Genomic DNA, 21,404 nt, shown 5'->3' on the forward strand with positions numbered 1-21,404 from the left:
CTTTCCCCTGCAATTTCTTTAGATGCTTTGTTGATCTACTCGGCCTGGTGTTCACTAGGAGGCAATCCTCCTGCGTCAGCATTCCAAATTACTAGGCTTACTACAGGTGTGAGCCATATACCCCCACCCCCACCCCCAAGTATTGAAATGTACTTCTCAAGATATTTTTTTTTTTTTGGATGGGAAATGTATCTGCTCCATTTTCGTATCTGTGGTACCTAATACTGTCTCACAGTTGTAGACTTCAACAAATATATTACCCATGAGGTATCATCTAACAGACAGAAATGCCCTCTCTGACCATAAAGAAAGGTGGAGGATAGAAAAATAGACATGAATCCCAAACCATAGACATTTGAAATTAGTGAGAGGCAAGATGGCCAAGATTAGAGCACGGAAAGAAAATAGATGAACACTGGGGAAAGATGTCTAGCAGGAGATGAAAGGAAGAAGAAGAAGAAGAAGAAGAAGAAGAAGAAGAAGAAGAAGAAGAAGAAGAAGAAGAAGAAGAAGAAGAAAGTCTTAGCTTAACAGGTTAAAGTATTTCAGACAAGCCTGATGCCCAAGTTCAATTCCTGGGTAACTCGGGGTTAAAGAGAACCAACTCCCACTAAGTTGTTCTCTGACCTCCATAATAACTATTATTATTATTATTATTATTATTATTATTGGACCTCTAAGAGGATGTACTTTCAGGGAAACCACGGCGTGGGGTGTAGAAACAACTCAAGTGAACTATAGTCCGGGATAGGCTTTCTTACAGGTAGTGTATGAAACACTTGTTTGCGGTTAGGAAGCAGCTGACTCTGAGGTTAGCTTTTTTTTTCTAAGTCTACGAGGAAGGAAGTGACAGTCATTGTGAAATACTTGGCAGGATTTCAATTGTGGGTCCCTGCCTGTAGAAGGAGCTTCAGAATGTGAAAACCGTAAAGCCTAGGTCTCAGAAATGCTGCTTCTCGAGAGAATTGTAATGAAGCAATACCTTCAATTACCATGTGCAGTAGAAAAATTCAAATAAAATGTTCACTGTGTCCATCATTTTGTTCGGGCTCACAAAACACGTTTTGTAATACTTCTGCCAAGCAGATAAAAATTATCAGTACAAGTTGCTTTTTTTTTTTTTTTTAAATCCGAAATACCTCCTTCACTACACTTGAATCTCAATGAGTTCCGCCACCCACAGAGACTGACTGACCAGTTCTCCAAGTTCCTCCTGATGTTTCTGCTGACTCCCTACTCTTCTTTAATTGGGGGGAAAGGACTCTATCAATATTTAGAAAAGGAGCTTTAAAAAAAAAAGGTAGGTATTATTTTGCATTCAAAAGATATATGAGGAACTGAAAACTCCTACGTGGTCAGATGGGTTCACAGAAACCTAGTAAGCAAGATAAAAATAATTACTTTGTCAACATGTGGTCTTCCGGGGATTTTTTTTTTTTTTCCAATTTGGATAAGTGTAAATCCTAGGTAGCTGCTGGAAGAATGAATCCGATACTTTGTAAGTGGACGAGATCCTATGTCTCTAATATAGGACTTATCTTAAGTCGCTCTCCAGTCTGGGGCTCAAATATTTTCAGAGGTCTAAGAACGACATAGGATGCGTATACGTAAAGAAGACTAGCTTTGAGGCTCCCTTCAAGCTCTCAGATCATTCTATAATGTGCCCATTTCTTTCATGCTGCTTTCTCCAAGAAAAAGTTGTGAATTGGTTCTCTGGAAAGTAGAGATGGCAGGTAACCTTGCTCCGAGGATAATAGAGAGAAAGGATTCTGATGGGCTCAAAAGGCAAACACTTCAAAAGTCACACGCCCAGCCCAGATGACTTCCAAACTGGGATAGAAATCACAACGCCGGAACAAAGATGGCGACTGCACACCAGGACTCGCCCGAGCCCCATAGACTCTGCACTGCGGCAGCAGGGGAGAGGCAGCATCCTATTGGTCAACTGAGATGAAATCATCTCGGGGGCGGGACTCGACGGTGGCGTGGGGGCGGAGCCTTGCTTGCGTACGCTGGTCGGCGACTCTGCTCAGCCTGAGCCGGGGTCGCTTTGCTGCGGCGGCTGCGGTCGCGGCGGCGGCGGAGCCGGCGAGAGGTGAGCTGGGGTTGTAGAAAGAGCGCTTCCCCGAGTGGCTTTCGAGGGGACGTGGAGCGCACTCGGATACCTCGGATGCTTGTCAGAAGAATTAGCCAGGATCTTAGGTCTCTGAGAAAAATATGGGGGGCTCATCTCCCTCTTCGGACACCCTTCCTGTGGGCAGAGGAACTGGAGGGCCACTGCTCAGGAATGACCCGGGAGAGGAGGAGGCGAAAGGACAGAAGAGATCGGATAGGCAGAGTGATCTGGGGGGATTTCTTAAAGGGTCTTACAATTTGGGGATTTCTTCCCTAACCAGGAGACAGGTTATGCCTGGTCCAGAAAATTTCTGCGCTCTCACTGTGCAGCTTAGAAACGAAGAGGTGAACGACAAATGCTCCCTGCTAGAAAGGGAGGATTGGAGAATCCGAGCGAGAGTCCTCCTGGGAGGACCTTGGGTTTGGATCACCCTTTTGCAGAATTACTTTCTTCGTACTTCATTTCGCGACCCCTGGAAACCGCTTTTCCAAATTCGTATTGTGTTTGGTTTCAGTGGGGGTAGAGATAGTCTTGGAGAGGCCTGTAATCATGAAGGAACAGGAGGAGGGCGGTAACTCACTGGAGGCTGTCAGCCCTGTCAGCCCTGTCAGCTATGCCTGTCAGACATGATTTCATTTATTTTGAGGTTGTGGCATCTATCCTCGTTCAAGGTGGAAAGGACTGGTTATAGCTTATGTGGGTGATTCATATTCTTAAGTCAACCCACATAATCTCTTGAGAAATGCTTGCTTTTAGTCGAGTGTGTTATTTTGCTCTCCTTGAACACCTAATGCCGAAAGGATTTGTTTTTCGGGTTCCTCAAAATGTCTTCCTGCCTTCCCGAAGGGCAAATCTTCTCGGAAACATCAGTCTTATCTATCGATTAACATGGAATTTGCATGACGTTACGACATTAAAAGTGATGCAGTGCATGATGATCTGTTGAGGATAGATACTGCAGATGCTGCTGTACCGAAGCTGAGCGGGGAGCTTATCGCGAATAAATAATTGCATTTTCAGTACCACTGATAGCGCCAGCTGCTGACCTGAACGGAAGCCTTCAGGCTCCTAGGAGAGACTTGACAGATAGAAGAAGGCAGTTGTCTTTGAGGATGGGGATGAGTCGCAGGAAGCTGCAGAGGTGGAAGGCTTTTCCTCCGGCTTGTTAAAAGTGCTTTGTCATTACCAACGTTTTCCTGTCATGCCTGAATTGAAATTAAGCTGTGTGGGCTCCTTTGTCTTTTTTTAAAATGATGTTAATATGTTGGAGTTCCTTAGAAGAGGAATACTGTTTTCCCAGGAGTTTGGAAGCTTGATCCTTTTAGCCATAGCTTTCAGATAGTGCTGGACATTTTAGATGTTGGAAGTGGGCATTGTCAGTGAGAGGGGAAGCAGTCACAGCTAGTCACATCTTTTATATAAGAGGGTAGTTAAAATCTCTTTTATTGTTTCCTGCTCACAAAAAACCCAAGAAACAAAATGAAATAACAAAGAAGAGGGTTTTAGCAGGAAAGTTTGTGTCAAGTGTGAAAAAGCAAACAGTAGCAACAAAAAAGCTCTGGGCATGTTGGTGTATCCCTGTAATCCCAGCTCTAAAGAGCTGGAGGCAGTGCCATTGGTGGTGGCTCACTATGCCAGCACTCAGAGGTAGAGAGACAAGTGGGTGAGTTTCAGGTCAGCCTGGTCTACAGAGTGAGTTCCAGGTCAGCCAAGGCTACACAGAGGAAATCCTGTATGGGGGAAAAAAAGAAAAACAAAAACAGATGGGAGGCAGGAGGATCAGGAGTTCAAAGCCAGCCTTCACTAATATTGAGTTTGAGGCAGGCTGTGGGTTATATAAGACACTGTCTCAAACAAAATAAAACCAGACCCCCAGGTAGTGTGAGCCTCATATTAAAGAGCTTTTGGGGTTCTCGGTTCCTGTCCTTATTCTGCATATATTCTTTTGTATTGTGTTGCTCCAAAACACTGTCAGTCCATCCTGATTCCTTGCATTGCTTACAAAGGAAATGACTCTTAGTCTAGGCTCTCTCGTCTGGGATTTAGTAACTGCTTTTGGCAATTTCTCTTTTGCACCTTTCTGAGCCAGATAGCAAGAGTGTTAAGACTTCCCCTTGGGGCATGCAAGATAAGAATCTCACCTAGGGTATTGTTTATTCTTGGTCCTATAGGTTAATTCTCAAGCCAAGTCATTTTCTCTCTTGCCTCGGATTGGAGTGAACTACCATCGCCACCATGGGGGAGCTTTTCCGGAGTGAGGAGATGACGCTGGCCCAGCTATTTCTACAGTCTGAAGCTGCTTATTGCTGTGTCAGTGAATTAGGAGAGCTTGGGAAGGTCCAATTTCGGGATGTAAGTGAAAGTAAAGCTGGTTTTTTGTTGTTGTTGTTTTGGTTTTTTTTTTTTTTTGAGCACCATTGATTGAACCGATTTTGTTTGTTATGTTGAATGGCTTTATCTTGAGGGTTTTCTTTTTTTTTTTTTTTTTTTATTTGCAAAGTAACAGCATAGCACTGGCTTAGCACTGGCTTAGACGGAAGCTCAGGTTGTCTCTTGTCTTTCTAGAGATAGAAATGGTTTCTGCTCATTTTTCCTTGGACAATTATCTTAAGCTGGGCATGGTGGTTCATCTCTATATGGCTAGTACTCGGGAGGCTGAGGCAATGAGGTGATGAACCTGAGCTACAGAGGGAGACCTTGTCTTGGAGGAGGAGGAAACAAAAAACTCAAATAAAACAAAAAACTAAGCATGATGGGAAATGACCTGTGACCCCTGCACTTCGGAGGTAGAAGAGCAGTGTTTTGAACTCAAGGCCGTCCTTGGCTACATAATAAGTTAGTTTGAAGCCAGCTACATGAGACCTTGTCCCGGAGAAAAAAGAAAACTATTTGAACTACTCTTAAGGAAGTTGTTAGGAATGCTGGTAGAAATTTTTTATTTTGTTTGCATCTCCCTAACACTACAGCCTGATACTTAAAACAAAAAGCAAAACAAAACAAAGAACCCTGTAGTTTCCCATACAGTAGGATCTAAAAGAAAAAAATTAAAACGAAATCTGAGACATCTAGGTACATCACCAAAACTTATATATATATATATATAGTATGTAAACAAGCATATGCTAATAATTCGCTGTTTTTGGATACTTGGAAAAGGATCTCAAAACTAAAAGGACAGACAATATTTTAAAAAATATGCTCTGGGAGTTTATAATATGAGCAAGAAGACACGGTGCACAGGACTGGAGGCTGTGGGTAGTCAGGCGTGTGGCACAGTGTCCCAGACTCAGATCCTGCAGGCTCAGAGTTCCAGGGACTTTTCATAGATTTTATAATAATGGTCATGACTTCACATTTATCAATGGGAACAGTTGATTACCGTCCCTCCTCAATGATCCCAGCCCCAAGGAGTCTAGCTCATTCTCTGTTTTTATACCTTTTTGTGTTTTGGGTGCCTATATAAAGTATCCACATTGATTGGTTGGAATGAATTCGTGAATTAAACAAGAGTGATCAGAAAGGGGCAGGGTTAACTAATACAGGCTCTGGAGCTGGCAAGCTCTTAAGTTAGCCAGCAGGTGGTTCTTTTGGTACTACTGCGTCCGTCCCCTGTGCTCTCCCTGTGGTCAATACACTTGTCATTTTCTTTCAAAAACAAAAGCGTAAAAACCAAAGCTGGACGTGATAACTCACATCTCCAATCCCCTCAAGGTCCTTGGGAGGCCAGCGTGGTCTATACAGTGAGTTCTAGGCCAGCCACTGCTAGACAGTTTTTGTAACTAAAAGGCTATTGTGGGGTTGCAGGGGCAGCTTAGCTGATAAAATGCTTGCCACATGGCAACCTTCATTGAATCCCTAGCTCTAAAAAGGCAGCTGTGGTAGGTAGCACGAGTTTGTGAATGCAGCCCAAGGGAGACTGAGGCGTGTGATTCCTGGAACTTGTTAGCCAAAGGCCCCAGCCTCTTCAGGAAAGCCCCACGTTCTACTAAGAGATCCTATTTCAGAAAGCAAAACCAAACCAAACCACGGTAGATGGCTCCCGAGGAACAACATGAGGATTGACTTCTGGCATTCATGTGGGTGAGTGTGCACACACACACACACATGCACACGCGTACACACAGGCACACACACACACACCCCACAGAAGCACCACCAAGTATCATGTGCATCTTTAACATTTTTGATGTTGTCATAGTATACGTCACAATGGAAGCACACATGTGTTATGCTCCCATGGCTGTGTCAGTAGGTCTGTCCACACGATGATTTTACAGGTATGGGATGGGCCCGTGTTTTAATCTGCACTTTGTATGTGTAGTCGGCATCCTTTTGTCTATCTGTGGACAGGGACTTTCCTCTTCTGTGAGCTGTGTGTCCCTCTCCTCTGCTTATAGCTGTCGGTGGGATTCCCTGACTTTTGCTTATTGACTTGGGAGGTTTGTAAAATTTCCCCATGTGTCCTAGGTGTGGGTGCTCTCTCCCTCCCTCCCCTTTTCACTCCCTCCCTCCTCCTGGCTACCCTGCTTCTTTTTGTGTTAGGGCCTTGCTTTGTAGCATGGATAGTCCTGGAACTCACTAGGTAGTCAGACTGGCCTTGAACTCACAACATTCCCTTCTGCCTCAGCCTCCCCAGTGCTTAGGTATGCCTACTATGCTGGTCTTGTTCTTTATTTGTGTGTGTATGTGTGCATATTTGTGTGTGCGCTTGTTTGTATACATGTGTACACATGTGTGTAAAAGCCAGAGGTCAATATCAGGTATATTCCACAGTTTCTTAGTATTTTATCTTTTTTTTTCAAACTGTTTTTTCTCTTTTAAAGATTTATTTATTTGTTATATGTAAATATAGTATAGCTGTCTTCAGACACGCCAGAAGAGGGAGTCAGATCTCATTACGGATGGTTGTGAGCCACCATGTGGATGCTGGAATTTGAACTCAGGACCTTCGCAAGAGCAGTCAGTGCTCTTAACCGCTAAGCCATCTCACCAGCCCCATATTTTATCTTTTTATTTTATTTTATTTTATTTGGTTTGGTTTGGTTTGTTTTTTTGACACAAGATTTCTCTGTGTGGCCCTGGATATCCTGGAACTCTGCAGACTAAGCTAGCCTGAAATTCACAGAGATCCACCTGCCTCTACCTCCTGAGTGCTGGGATTAAAGACATGCGCCACCCCAACTTTGCTTCCACCCTAATTTTCCAGACATGGTTTCCTCGCTGAGCCTGGAGCCTGTCCAGCTTTCTTCCCTGGGTTCTAGACAGTAAACTCGGGCTTTCGAGTTTCCATGGCCAGCCCTGTACTGACTGAGCTGAGTCCCAGCCCTGTTCTATTATTAAAGATACATTTGATCACTCGGTTACTGTATTAGTTCTTAGATTTCTCCATTGTAAAAGTATCTCATCACTTTAATGAGTAATCTGGGGTCACACTTCTGAAGTGACTATCTAGTTTCCCAGAACATTTTTACCCAAAACACTTTAAAAATATTTATCATTAATATTGATATTTGGGTTTGGGGGGGTTGTTTTTGTTTGTTTGTTTTTTGAGACAGGGTCTCACTTTGGCTGTCCTGGAACTCTGTATGTAGACCATGCTGGCCTCAAACTTACAGAGATCCTCCTGCCTCTGCCTTCTGAGTGCTGGGATTAAAGATGTGCAACACTATACCCAGCCAACTTATTATTTTAAAAATTTTTATTATTATATTAATTTATTTTGCTTTTTCAAGATAGGGTTCCTCTGTGTAACAGCCCTGGCTGTCCTGGAACTCTCTTTGTAGCTCAGGCTGGCCTTGGACTCAGAAAGACCCACCAGCTTCTGGATCCCGAATGCTAGGATTAAAGGCATGAGCCACCATGAGACTTTTAAATTATTATTATTTTTTTTTAATTTTTAATTTTTTTTTTCCGAGACAGGGTTTCTCTGTATAGCCCTGGCTGTCCTGGAACTCACTCTGTAGACCAGGCTGGCCTGAAACTCAGACTTCCTCCTGTCTCTGCCTCCCAAGTGCTGGGATTAAAGTCGTGCGCCACCACTGCCCAGCTTAAATTATTTTTAATTATGTGTATTGTATGTGTTTGTATGTGGGTATACATGTGTGAGTGCAGGTGCCTGAGTAGGCCAGATTCCCTCTGCAGCTAGAGTTGCAGGGGTTGAAGGCAGTGTGAGCTACTATGGATGTGGGTGCTGGGGGTTGAAGACAGTTGAGCTACCATGAATGTGGGTGCTGGGGGTTGAAGGCAGTGTGGGTGCTGGGAGTTGAAGGCAGTATGAGTTACCATGTATATGGGTGCTGGGGGTTGAAGGCAATGTAAGCTACCATGTATGTGGGTGCTGGGGGCTGAACTTGGTCCTCTGGAAGAGAAACAAGTGTTTTTAGCTGCCTAAGTTTCAATGTGGCAAACATGTTTTTTTATATGTGAGGTTTATAGCTTGTGGGGGTTTTTTTTTGTTTTGTTTTCAGTTTTTGTTTTATACAACTTGATTTCTTAACTTTTCAATATTTGGGAGGCAAAAGCAGAAAGCTAGCCAGCTTAGGGCTATCCTAAGCTATAGCAAGTTGTATTTTTGCCACTTTTTACTGCCATGACTGAGTGAGGCAGTGAGGTCTACTGCTATAACCCTATTGCTCCTATCACCACTTCACCTGAAGTCTCTTTTGTCGATGTCTTCAACTCCATAGTAAATTCAAGGCTATCTTGGCTGTGTATTAGACCTGGCCTTAAAAATTCAAGTGGAAGGGCTGGAGAGAGTACTCTTAAGTACTCTTAAGTACTTGCTGCTCTTTCAGGAGACCTGAGTTCAATTCCCAGCACCCACATCAGGCTCTGCAGCTCCTATTATTATTACTTTGGCGAGAGGTACCACCATACCATTTGTTTATTTACTCATGTTTGTATTCATTTATGTATTTATTCTTGGTGCTGGGAATTGAACCTAGTGCCTCATGTGTTAGGTCAGTGCTCTGCCTATGACCTATTTCCAGCTTTTTTAATTTTAAGATAGAATCTTACTAAATTGTCCAGGCTATTTACTAGTGGTGGTGGTGGTGGTGGTGGTGTGTGCCTGTGCGAGCGTGTGTGTGTGTGTGTGTGTGTGTGTATGTGTGTGTGTGTGTGTGTGTGTGTGTGTGACACATGTGGCAGTCAGAGGACAGCTTTTTGGAATTGATGCTGTCCCTCTAGCTTTATGGAGGCTCCAAGGGCTAAACTCAGATGATCAAGCTTGCCTTGTCTCCAGGCATACTCCTTTTACACTGAGCTATCTTGTTCACCCTGCAGTGGTTGAACATTTTATTCCTGGACTGGAGAGATGCCTCGGCGGTTAAAGCACTTGCTGCTGGCACAGAGGAGCCAAGTTTGGTTCCCGGTTTCACATCACTCCAGTTATGTGGAGTCAGATGTCCTCTTCTCCATGGTGCCTATACCACACACGCATATGCAAATACAATGTATTACCGGAGTCAGTAAGAAGGCTCAGCAGGTAATAGCACTTCTTGTCAAGTCTGACAACCTGAGTTCGATCCCTGAAACCCCATGGTCATATGCCTGAGTTCGATCCCTGAAACCCCATGGTCACATGGTAGAAGGAGCAAAGCAACTCCTGCAGCTTAGCCTGTCACCTTCACATGTGTGCTAAGGCAAGTACGCACCCACACACATGCACATGCATTTACACACACACAGGGAGTACATACATAAATGTTACCAAAAAAAAAAAATGTGTCCCTAATAGCTCAGCCCTTTGGTCAGCCCTTTGGTCATTTCCGTCCTATCTGAAAATTTGTGAACTTTGACCTATACCTTCCCCAGCTGGCCACACCTCCTCTCTGTCTCCCTCCCTGATAGCCATTTCATGACAACCTTTCTCTCAATACTTCTGTGGATTCAAGCATCTAGAATGTATGTGTAGGAGGCTGAAGAGATGGCTCATAGGTTAAGAGCAATGGCTGCTCTTTCAGAGAGCTCAGGTTTGACTCTCAGCACCCACATGGCAGCTCACAACCACCTCTCATTCCAGTTCCAGAGGATCTGATACCCTCTTCTGGCCTCTGAGGGCACCTTGTATGCACATGGTACACAAATATACATGTAGACAAACCACCTATGCACATAAAAAAAAATCTTTTAAAAAAAAACCTAAATAATAAAGTTGTACGTGGGGGTAAGATGCAATATACCTGGTGTATTCCATTCACTCTAATGCCCCGTGGTTTCTCTGTCTATACATCTCTTGGTAGGTTGATTCTATATATTAGTGAGAATAGCTCTGCATATTGATTTTGGGTCTTGTGCATGTACCCAGAAGTGGGGCTGCTGGATTGTATGGTAGTTCTGCCCATTCTAATTTATATTCCTATCAACACTTCACCTGAGGTCTCTTTTGTCGATATCCTCATCAATCCCAAGCACTCATCTTTTCAGATAGGTTTTACTGTGTAGCCCAGGCTGGCCTAGAACTTGCTTTGCTCTCCAGGCTGCCTTTGAACTCTAATCACCCTGCTCTACAGAGTTAGGATCACAGCGTGTACCCCCAAGCCTGGCTCCCATCTTTCTAACATTCTAACAGGTGTGAGGTTTTACGGCTTTAGTGCATGAATAAAATCAGACTGTCCCCAGAAGGTGACATCATCCTGGGGCAGAAGAACAGATATTTGCTTTCTGTCTCCTTTGCTTGGGAAGAAACTGAGAGGAAAACCAGGCAGAGAGCCTATGACATGGCTGCCCGAGTTCCAGGCAGAGGAAAGGAAGAGAGCTCACCGCTTTGGCTAATTTGTCTTGTATGGCACAGGAGGCTTTTAACTTTGCTTGCGTGGCTGGCACAAGGCCCTTTCTATCGATCAGTGGATAATCTTGGTTAGAGTTGCATTATTCACTGGCTCAAAATTACATTTCCATTTATGGCGTGCGTTGCTTATAACACAGAATGTAGACTCAGTGTTTGAAGTCTTACTGTTATGCTCTTGTTCTTGCAGTTAAATCCAGATGTGAATGTTTTCCAGAGGAAATTTGTGAATGAAGTTAGAAGATGTGAAGAAATGGATCGAAAACTCCGTATGTGCAATGTGGTCATTCCTCATTTGTCTCACGTTAGAATCATTAGTCCTCTCAGTAAAGGAATAAAAACTCTACAGTAGAAACAGGAATTCACTAAGCCCTAAGCCCGAGTGAAAGAAAGGCAGCTGTGGCTGCCAGCAGGATATTAGTTACCATCCAGCCTGCTGGCCCTTTGCAGTTTATTCAATAAGCAACAACAAATAACTAAGAACCGGGTGTGCCGGTGCACATCAGCAGCCCCAGCATTCCCACCGTGAGGTGGGAGGGGGAGACTGGCGGGCCAGCTAGGCTGGAGTACACTGTGCAGCAGAAGCAAGAAGCAGGGTTGAAGTCAGGAACCAGTTCCCCAAAGTTGGCTTCTGACTACCACATGAGCGCCCACACCCACACATACATGTACACATGCATGCGCACATACACAATATAAATAAGTTTATTAAAAGATGTAAAAAAATGAGAGGGAAAAAAATCTGCAACCACAACCTCATTTTTGTATAGAAATAGATTTTATGGACTTTGAGCTGGGTTGTATTTAAGGGAAATCTTGTTCAAACAACAAGCTGAAAACATTGTGGTTGTTTTTTGTTGTTGTTGAATTGTTTTGTTTTTTCCTTTACTCTTGGACACTGTGGAGCTCAGACTGTGCTGGGACTCCATGTAGCTGACCAGCTCAGGCAATGATCCTTCTGTCTTGGCTTCTCTGGAATACTTCGGTTCCCTGTCCATGCCACTATTCTTAGATTCTCAGGGGATTTTTGTTTTGTTTTGTTTTGTTTGTTTGTTTGTTTGTTTTTCAAGACAGAGTTTCTCTGTGTCTTCCTGGCCATCCTGGAACTCACTGTGTAGACCAGGTTGGCCTGAGTTTAGAGAGTCACTGCCTCTGCCTCCCAAGCACTGAGATTTGAGCAAGGCATGCACCACCTCTGCCCAGTCAGATTCTCATGGGATTTTAACAGCAGAACTATGTTTCAGAATTCCAAAAGGTACTATCAAATTTAGACGTCATCTGAGCAGTTTATGAGAAGTGTAACATTCTCTGAGACTTTACAAGCTGGCACTGATGAGTAATTGAAAACTTGATTCATTCCCCACACCATGACTTTAAGATGTGGTGGCATACACCTTTAATCCCAGCACACAGAGACCAACATTCTCTCTTAGTTGCACACCAGTTTGGTCTACATAGACACTGTCTCAAAAAAAAAAAAAAAAAAGATAAGTGTTACCCTTGTGTAATACTATAGAGCCTGTAATTTCCTTAACATACGTAAGAGCATAAGCAGTCATAATGGAGTCAGCATTTGAAACTAGGTCATTCTGTCTGGCTCCAAACCCATGATCTTGCCACTCTGCCAAGTTGATAAGTAAATTGGTCCCTATTAAAAAAAAAAAAAGTCAGTAGTTGTCATGGAAACATTTTTTCTCTTTCCATGTCCTTTTATGCTTAGTTTTTTGGCTTTTGATATTAAAAAAAAAATGACCCAATTGTTTCTAAATTAAATGACTCTTGTTAAAGGTGTATTCTTCTGGCTTGTTGACTGACTGACCAATCATACTTGCAAAGAGAGCTATCACACCTGAAGGAAGTGTGACATGTAGGGTGGAAGGGGGAAGGGACTAACAGAACATCAGCCCTGGCTGTGTGCATGGGGGCTCTGGGGGAGCTGCTGCTTTTGTTTGCCAGTTCTTGGAATGAAGCTCTTTCTGGCCAGGCGTCGGCTCGGCGGCAGGCAGGGTCGGGTCTTTGCAGGCTATGTTTTCTCAGTGAGGATTCCAGGCATCTGCACTACATTCGAATGCTCTGCCTCTATCGTTTTTTTTTTTTAGGATTTGTTGAGAAAGAGATAAGGAAAGCTAACATCCCAATTATGGACACCGGTGAAAACCCAGAGGTGCCCTTCCCTCGGGACATGATCGACTTAGAGGTAAACAATTCTCAGATAACTTTCTAGCTAAATGTCTGACTGGTTGGCATGGAGGAGTTCTGAATCCCTCTTTTATAGTGCCAAACAGCACCTCACACAGAGATAACATAATAGACCACCAAATTCACGGTTATTGGTTTACTGAGCCCTTGTTGAATGATGACCCTCACACACTATAAGTGGGTTTTTGATATTTTTGAGTGTCTGAATTATCACTGAGTGTATAGAGGAATCTGTAGACAAAGGCTCATTTAAGTGAAATGTTTTGCTTAAAGTTTTGTGGGGGGAGGGATCACAGAATTTTTTTGGAGCAGTGGATAATTCATTACCGTGGCAACAGTTGGGGGGTGCAAATTCAGTTAATGTCTTTGAGCACAGCAAGCTGAATTTGAGTTAACCTCTTAATTTTTTCCCTTCCTTTCTTTCTTCCTTCCTTCCTTTCTTTCTTTCATTTTCTTTCCTTCTCTCTCTTTTAAACCCTAGGCCAATTTCGAGAAGATTGAAAATGAACTGAAGGAAATCAACACTAACCAGGAAGCTCTGAAGAGAAACTTCCTGGAACTGACTGAATTAAAATTTATCCTGCGAAAAACCCAGCAGTTTTTCGATGAGGTCAGGTGATTGTTTCTTCTAGTACTAGAGCAGCTGGCACACCTGCGCACGGCCGGCCGTGTCGTTATTCCAACGAGTCTTTTAACTTGTTAGCTTGGAAGCAGTGCCATCTTGCACCCTGTTTTAGTTAAAGACTGTCAGTACACGTCCCATGCTCCATGTAGTGCACAGCCAGTCATGGCTTCGGCATATATTTCTTACATGTCCTGCACGCTTTCATCTCAGGACGGGGGTGCGGTGGTGGTGGGTGGGTGGGTGGGAAGGAACCCTCAAGTTGATGTGCAAGTATAGTTGAAACGCTTGTGTGATACCTCTAGCTATGTGTTATAAGGTAAGTATGATTTATATGAAGCCAGAGAAAAAAAGTCTGGTTACGCACAAAATTACAGTGAAGTTTCTATCTCCAGACTTTTAGTCATGGAATTATTTTGTTCACCACACTTGGGAGTTGTTCAGTACTTCAGATCTCACATCACCGTGTTTTTTGGAGTTTTCATTGTGTTCTATGGAAATAACGATATGATGCTAGTTTGGATTTCCCCAATACACAGTTTATTATTTATAAGAAAAAATGTTCCTAAGTTCCTGGTTAAATATAAAGGTACTGAGTTGCCAAATGACAGCTTTCTAAAGAGACCCCCCTGAAAGGAGTTGGCTCAGGTTTGTAGATGGCTTCCTTCTAATTAATCTTGGGAAGGAATATTCCCTTCCAATCGGGATGAGGTTTTTCTGATGGTCTAACAGGTGTCTTTGCCAAACTTTAGACACTTTAGATATCACCTTAGTTACTGTTACTGTGTTCCACCCAGAAAGTTTATTTCCTTTACTTGACAAAAAACCTTGACAAAGATTTTTAGATAGTATCTGCTAGGCTCTCAGTTTCACTTTAAATCTGCCTCGCCTGAGAAGAGACCAGTCCTCCATAGTTGGTAAGGTTTCCAGCCAGCAACAACAGCCTCACCTGGAACCTTGGGAGACGTGTAAATGAGCAGACTCCACCGCAGACCTGCTGAGTTAGACACTGTGGCGAGGGCTGGGACAGGACCCAGCTAGCCGTTTTAACACCTTTTAACTCAGGCATGCTACTCTGAAAACCACTATGTGGAGAAAAGTCTGCCGATGCATTCTCTAGTAAGCACGGATTTCGATTCAGACAAGTCGTGCTAATGCAAGGAGTCTATGGAGGGAGACAAAGAGCTGGGGAAGCCCTATGGATGTAACTCCCTAGCCTCCCCAGGAGGAGGAATCTGGTTATAAAGCAATAGAAATTCCCGATGAATATTTGCCACCCAAGCTGAGAGTTTTGAGTCTGGTCACATTAGGAGGCGTGAGGCAATGAGGTCAACTCTCTGTGAGTGCTTCCATCTTTGCGTGAGGCAAAGCCACTTCTGCTATCCCATCCCACTGAATGTGGGCTCCTGGATGCTCACGGCCACATAGCAATGTATTCTTATCTGTTAACTCCCAAGTGTATAGTGAGTGCTTACTCTTTATGAAGTCCAGGTGGAGAAAGACCCAATCCCTTTAGTCAAAGGGAATGTCATTTGGTTCTATGAGGAGACCCCTGAGCATAGCGCTGCATGTGCTCACAGATTCGAACTCTTCTAAATGCGCCCAAGCTGCCCTGACCTCATAGGCAAAGCTTAGCCACGTTTACACTTATTTGTGGCTTCTTTTACTAGCTGTGCAGCCAGGAGGAAAAGGAGCTCATTAAATCGCTCAGGCAGACCCTGCATTTGAGATCCCCCTGTGCCAACCCAAGGCCAGCCGAAAGCTACATGGTGAAACTTTTCCCCACCCCCAGATCCCCCAAAAGAAATCACTAAAGATAAGATGAACCATTTAGAAAAATGAGTTGCTGCTTCAAAGCATAGTTAGGAGCCAGGTGTGGCCGTGCAGCCTGTAATCCCAGCATCTAAGAGGTGGAGACAGGAGGACAAGCCTCAGGTTCATGGCAGTTTTGAGTCCAGACTGCTACATAAGACCCTCTCTCAATAAACAAACAAACAAACAAATAAACAGAAACAAAAAAAAAACCCAAAAACTAAAAACCCAAAAAACAGAAAGAAAAACAGTCAGAAAGAAAAGAACATAAACGGGACTCCTTTTTTTTTTTTTAATGATAATTAAGTCTAAACATTAAATCCAGTCTTAAAAGAGACTCCAAGTCTTTCTGGCCTTCCTGCTCTATCCACGGTGGGTTCTCTCTTTCTTATGCTGAGCCACCCCAGCCCTGCCCGATCTCCCCAGTGCTTTGAGCCTACCGCCTTGGCTCCAAGAGCTTCTCCACCGCTTTTTTCATCAATCTCCCCTCATTTCAAGCACGAGCCAGCAGTGCACAGCCTTCTGGCCACATTCACCGTGCTTTCTCTCACCATGTGCAGCTTGCACCTGGCCCATTGCCACCGTCCCACAGTCTCAGCCAGTCCCTTTCCATAGACCTCGCCCTGCCGGGTAGCCATTGCAGATGCTGCTGCCCTCACCAGAGGCAAAGTCTCACTGGGTGACCACATTGTACGTGCAGGTGCACGTTTAAGCAACACAGAAAGGTGAGCCAACCTGGGACCTCAGATGTCGGAAATTCAGTTCGGAATGAGATTTTGCTTCATGTTTGCAATGGCACCAAACACTGCCAACCACAGAACCTCTCCTCTTCTCTTATAATTGGGTGAACTCAATCGATAACTCAGAGTAATCAGTCAAAAGTGGCTAAATCAGAAAACGATGCTTTCCTATGGGTGACAATAATTGGCAGGGTGTGTAGAAAGGGAAAAGTAAGCAAATATTGAATATGCTTATGATTTAAGATGATTGTTAATTCAACGTAGCCATTTCTTACCCAGAGCATTTAAGATGATTTATTAATGATTATCCTTTTCTAGTCTTCTTGCTTATGAAGAACTGTAAGAGTTGGAGAGGTTTCTCTGCATCTTTTACCATAAGCACCATAACATATGGGAACGCAAAGAAGACTGGGAAAGTAATGGTTAATGGCATGCAGATCCCCGCCTCCCTTTCCTTCTCTGTTCTCCACCCATCTGCTTTCTTTATTTTTCTCTTCCATCTGCCATCTCCTCTGGGTGAATTCTTCAAGTAGCAACATTTCATTTCTTCCTCTCTGTAGCTAGACAGCTAAAGTGTTTGTAGCAGCTGATGTAGCTTGACCGGACAGGCTGTTTATATTGAACTGCTAGAGGCAGAGCTGAAGTTCCATCAGCAACTTGCTTTCTCTAAGGTGTAGTTTTCATGTAGTTTTCAATGTTCTCAATGGAGAAGGGGCAACTCAGAGGAACTAACAGGTGATTTAGAGAACTTGGCAGTATTATCATTACTAGAGAAGCGTTGTCTTGGGTTGGAGAGATGGCTCCGTTAAGAGCACTAGCACTGGTTGCTCTTCTAGAGGACCTGGATTCAGTCCCCAGCACCCACACGGGCGGCTCTCAACCGTCTGTGGCTCCAGGTCCAGGGGATCTAGCACCTTCACACAAATAGACATCCATGCAGACAAAACACCAATACATATAAAATAAATAAACTGAGAGAGGGAAAGGAGAGGGAGAGAAAGGGGGAGAGAAAAAGGAGAGATCAATCACCATGGTCTCTGATCATGTTTTGCTTCTAGATACAGGCTCTTAGTTCTGATCACTGTAGTTTCCCAACAAGCACAATTTTATTTATAATTTTTTGACCTTCCTACCTAAGACTTGGTGTTCTTAAATATGAAGTGGTGAAATTAGTATTTAGAATTTGAACTTTTTGTTTAATTTTAATTCTGCTGGTTTTTTTTTTAAGTCTCAGCCCCAGATATCTTCTTTGGAGCAGTTGAGTTTAAATACAGTCTGTTCTTGTCTGCTGCCCCCTGTAAGAGCACACATGCCACACTGACTCCAGTAAGAGCCAGGTTCTGAACCACATAAGCCAGTAGGAGAGTCTTGTGGGGAACAATTAGTGCTATTCAATTTGCCAACGCAAACCCCAAGAATCATGGTCATTTGACTATTCAGATTGCTTTCAGTTGGCTGATTTGTTTCCTGGTTGAAAAAAAAGAAACCTTTGTCTACCCATGTGACAGAAAAGTAGTAGCCAATGTTCCCATTATCTCACCTTAAATTCTAATCACATGGCAATATTCCTCTGCTCCATGTGCCTGAAAAATAAATCAGCCTTGATCCTAACTTCACAAAACAATTACTTTTACTTTTTTTTGCCCTTTAGAATTATCTGGTTTACACTGTTTGTTATATGTATGGTCCATGACTTTACCATATAAGGCAAGCATGTGCCTTTGCTCCCCCTCAAAGTTTAATTGACAGGATTAAGGTGAAATTGAAATGAAAGGGAATTTCTCCTGGTGTTTTGTTTGCTTTTGAACCGCTGGGTAGATTAGGCAGTGGAGGTGGATACTACAGCTGGGTAGATTAGGCAGTGGAGGTGAATATTACAACTGGGTAGATTAGGCAGTGGAGAAGCTGATTGGAGTTCATGTTCTAGAGCAGGTTCTCCATCCTGATGAGACTAGAGGTATTAAAGGGAGAGAGGTGAGAAACAACAGACCTCTGTGGGAAATCCTTTGCCTTCATTTCATTGTATAAACTGTCCTAGTGGAAGTCATTTTAAGTCTCACCAACTAAGCAAGGCCAGTAACTCTAGACTATTTATCTGTGGCCCTTTATTTACACTCCTAGGTTGTTGTTCTCTGCTGTAAAGTTTGTACAGACTTTTCAGTATCCCTAGATTTGTAGTCAGAAAATATAACCGTTGGATGTTTTACCTTTTTCTTACATTTATGAGTGGGACAGAGGCCCAGCCCTGTCCAGCTGCTGTGCTTCTTATCCTCGGGAAGAAGCTCTCTTTAAATCTTGTGCTTTGGGGCAATTGTGTGCGGCCATGCTGACAGTCCTCATGTTCTGCATTTACCAAAGGCTAGCCATGCCCTTTCTAGCTCCAGGTTGCTGCTTGCTTGAAAGAGTGTCCCACCTCCTGCATGCTTGCACAGACACGTTCTACTTGGTGACTGTCTAGAAATGAAGTATTTGCAATATCTGCAGAGCTGTTTGGGAGTTTGTTTGTTTGTTTGTTTGCTTGTCTGTTTTTCTCTCAAAAAGAAGAACTTTTTGGCTTCCTGTCCAGATTCATTCAGGAAAACATTAAAGAACAAATGACTTCCACCTAGTAACAGATTTATACATGTCACCATCACTTCATGTTTTTCTTTTGTTTTCTGTTTCCCCAGATGTTTTTCTGGGGGAAGTTTTGTTTTCTTTAGCTCGTGTGTAACCTTTGTCCTTTCTTATTACTCTTTTTTTTTTGTGGGTTTGCTCTATCTTTTGGTGTTTTGGGATTTTGTTTTGTTCTGTTTTGGTCTTTTCTTTCTTCTTTCGCTTTTCATTTTTATTTTCTGAACCCATCTCCTGGTTCCTCGTTCCCTGCATGCCACTAACTATTTTCATTAGATATTAATTGATTTGTGAATTCAGGCTGAATTGCATCATCAGCAGATGGCGGATCCAGACCTGTTGGAAGAGTCCTCATCACTCTTGGAGCCAAACGAGATGGGAAGAGGCGCACCCTTACGACTTGGGTAAGCAGCACTTCAGCCTTTGTGGATCTGTGTTCTTCTCTGCTAATCAAAAGAGCAGTAAGTGCTACCTGCATGCATGTAATCCCACCCCTAGGTGGGCAGAAGCAGGAAGACCATACATTTGAGGCTAGCCTGGGTTACAGTGAGTTCCTATTTAATCCATAGCCTGGAAACATAGATCAGTGGTAGACCTGGCCCTGGGTTTAATCTGAGGCAGGGTGTGTGTGTGTGTGTGTGTGTGTGTGTGTGTATAGAATCATGAGTCTAGGAGCCACTTTGTTCTGAGACACTGAGAGCTTTCCCTAGATTTGTCTGGATTTTCTGGCAATCCTCTGATGTGTCCAGAGATGATGTCAGGAAGAGGGGAATAGCAGACAGCCCTCTTGACACCACAGCCCCTAGTTTCCTGTGCAGTGTACAATCTTTCCTCTTTCCCGCTTACTGTCCTGCTTTGTCCTAAGTCTCCCAGCCTGGAGTTCCCAACCTGACTCTTCTCCCCACAGCTTTGTGGCTGGTGTGATTAACCGGGAGCGGATCCCGACCTTTGAGCGCATGCTTTGGCGAGTGTGCCGAGGGAATGTGTTCCTGAGACAAGCTGAAATCGAAAACCCGCTGGAGGATCCTGTGACTGTAAGACAAGGAAATTGTGTCTTGTGGAGTAGGTCTAGCCCAGAGCAGTCGCACAGCGTGGTGTTTCCTAGATCTGCCCTTCATTAAAGGAGACCTTACTTGACCAACACTTGAAAGCTTACTCCCCTCTTTCTAACTTAGCTTCTTCCATGTCCGCACATATGTAGACACAGCATACACATATATTTTCAAACTTTACCCATGTAAGGTCTTTTTTGCATGTTTTTCTAAATTATTCTAAACCTTAGCTTTTATATAATTATTGTTATTAATCTGAGCTGAAAGAAAAATGGCCTTTATGAAAATTAACATAAAATCAAGATACCTCATTCCAAATCTGGTAATATTGTGTATAAAAAGATAGATTTCCTAAACCTTAATCTTTACTCTCAAAATCTTATCTGCTTGTTTCTTGGGAGAATCAGAAACTTAATTTAAGCATAGATACATGCATGGTTTGAGTGATCTCACCCACCCAGCTCTTTAGAAAGTAGGAATCGTCTGATGTCTTGCCACTAGACACAGGCAAGACAGTGCATAGCAACGTCTACATGGCATGGGTTCAGATGCACCACGGGGACTGCATGTTGTTCTTGCCTGAGTATTAGTTAGAAGCCTATGGCTCGCTTACCTTACGAATGTCTTAAGGTTTTTTGTTCTAAGAGAAATTTAACTTGGAAATCTTTCAGCTCTGGTGGGAACACTCTGTGGCTTTTGCCCCCTCTCTGAGAAGGAGCTTGGTGACAGTGTAAATGCTTTGGTCTTGGGGTGCACTTTTTCAGGCTCCCTTGGGTTGTGGAAGCATTGAAATCTATAGCCATGTCTAATATGGAGCCCCTCTCAGGGGTGTTCAGTCGAGTTTCCTCTTCACAGTAGAAAGATTACCTTATCAAAAAGTCAGGAAAGCAGGACGTGATACCTCTAGCTGAGCAGCTGTGCCAAGAATGGGCCCCGGTTTAGCCAGGAGAGCTAGGGATTGACTGTCTGGTATCTAACTTTCTTCCCTCTTTATCTCGTGGTAGCCATCTGAAGTTGTCGTTTTCTTTTATAAAAGCAGTACACACTCTGTATGTGAGGTGTTATGGGCAGCCTGAGGAATGGAATCTTGGTAAATAGCTCCCACGCATATTTTTTCTGATTTTTTTTTTTCCTCACTGCCCTTGTACTTGAGGTGTAAGCTTGGCGTTCAGGGTTGTCTCCCTTCTTGTTCCACACTAACTGTACTAACTTAGTACAGTTCTTGAGATTCAACACCGTTGTTTTTGCCAGTGACTTAGTGCCTTGCATTCAGTCAGCTCTGTTTATCTGGGTCTTTCTAAGCACAGGAATAGACAGGCTTCCTTCTGTTTCCTCTGTGCCTTTGTCATCCTGGAAACACAGGAGTTCAAGTAGAACTGGAGAAACAGGCTCCCATCTGCTGATCATCCCCACAGCTTCTCTCTCTGGTTATATCTGAAAACAGGAAGGGATTTGTGAATCT

General features: G+C 43.5%; 1 protein-coding gene across 19 annotated transcripts in view; it reads left to right on the plus strand.

The window, feature by feature from the left end:
- The first annotated feature begins 1,952 nt into the window (after nt 1-1,952).
- Nucleotides 1,953-21,404, plus strand: part of Atp6v0a1 (ATPase, H+ transporting, lysosomal V0 subunit A1) — a 54,298-nt gene continuing 34,846 nt past the window's right edge. For 5 of the 19 annotated variants that reach the window (XR_388336.2, XR_388335.2, XM_006532049.3 and 2 more), the window contains exons 1-7: nt 1,953-2,095; nt 4,288-4,468; nt 11,095-11,173; nt 13,004-13,101; nt 13,585-13,713; nt 19,191-19,294; nt 19,798-19,924. Coding sequence is in view for 17 of the 19 variants with exons in the window: in XM_006532049.3 (XP_006532112.1) it covers nt 4,352-4,468; nt 11,095-11,173; nt 13,004-13,101; nt 13,585-13,713; nt 19,191-19,294; nt 19,798-19,924 (654 nt within the window). In the remaining 2 variants the exon portion in view is untranslated. Of the gene's footprint in view, nt 2,096-2,928; nt 3,258-4,287; nt 4,469-11,094; nt 11,174-13,003; nt 13,102-13,584; nt 13,714-19,190; nt 19,295-19,797; nt 20,034-21,404 lie in introns of those variants that run through there. The other 14 variants (NM_001362636.1, NM_016920.4, NM_001243050.2 and 11 more) reach the window with 8 other exon arrangements.

This window comes from Mus musculus, chromosome 11 (assembly GCF_000001635.26).
Source record: "Mus musculus strain C57BL/6J chromosome 11, GRCm38.p6 C57BL/6J".
NCBI lineage: Eukaryota > Metazoa > Chordata > Mammalia > Rodentia > Muridae > Mus > Mus musculus.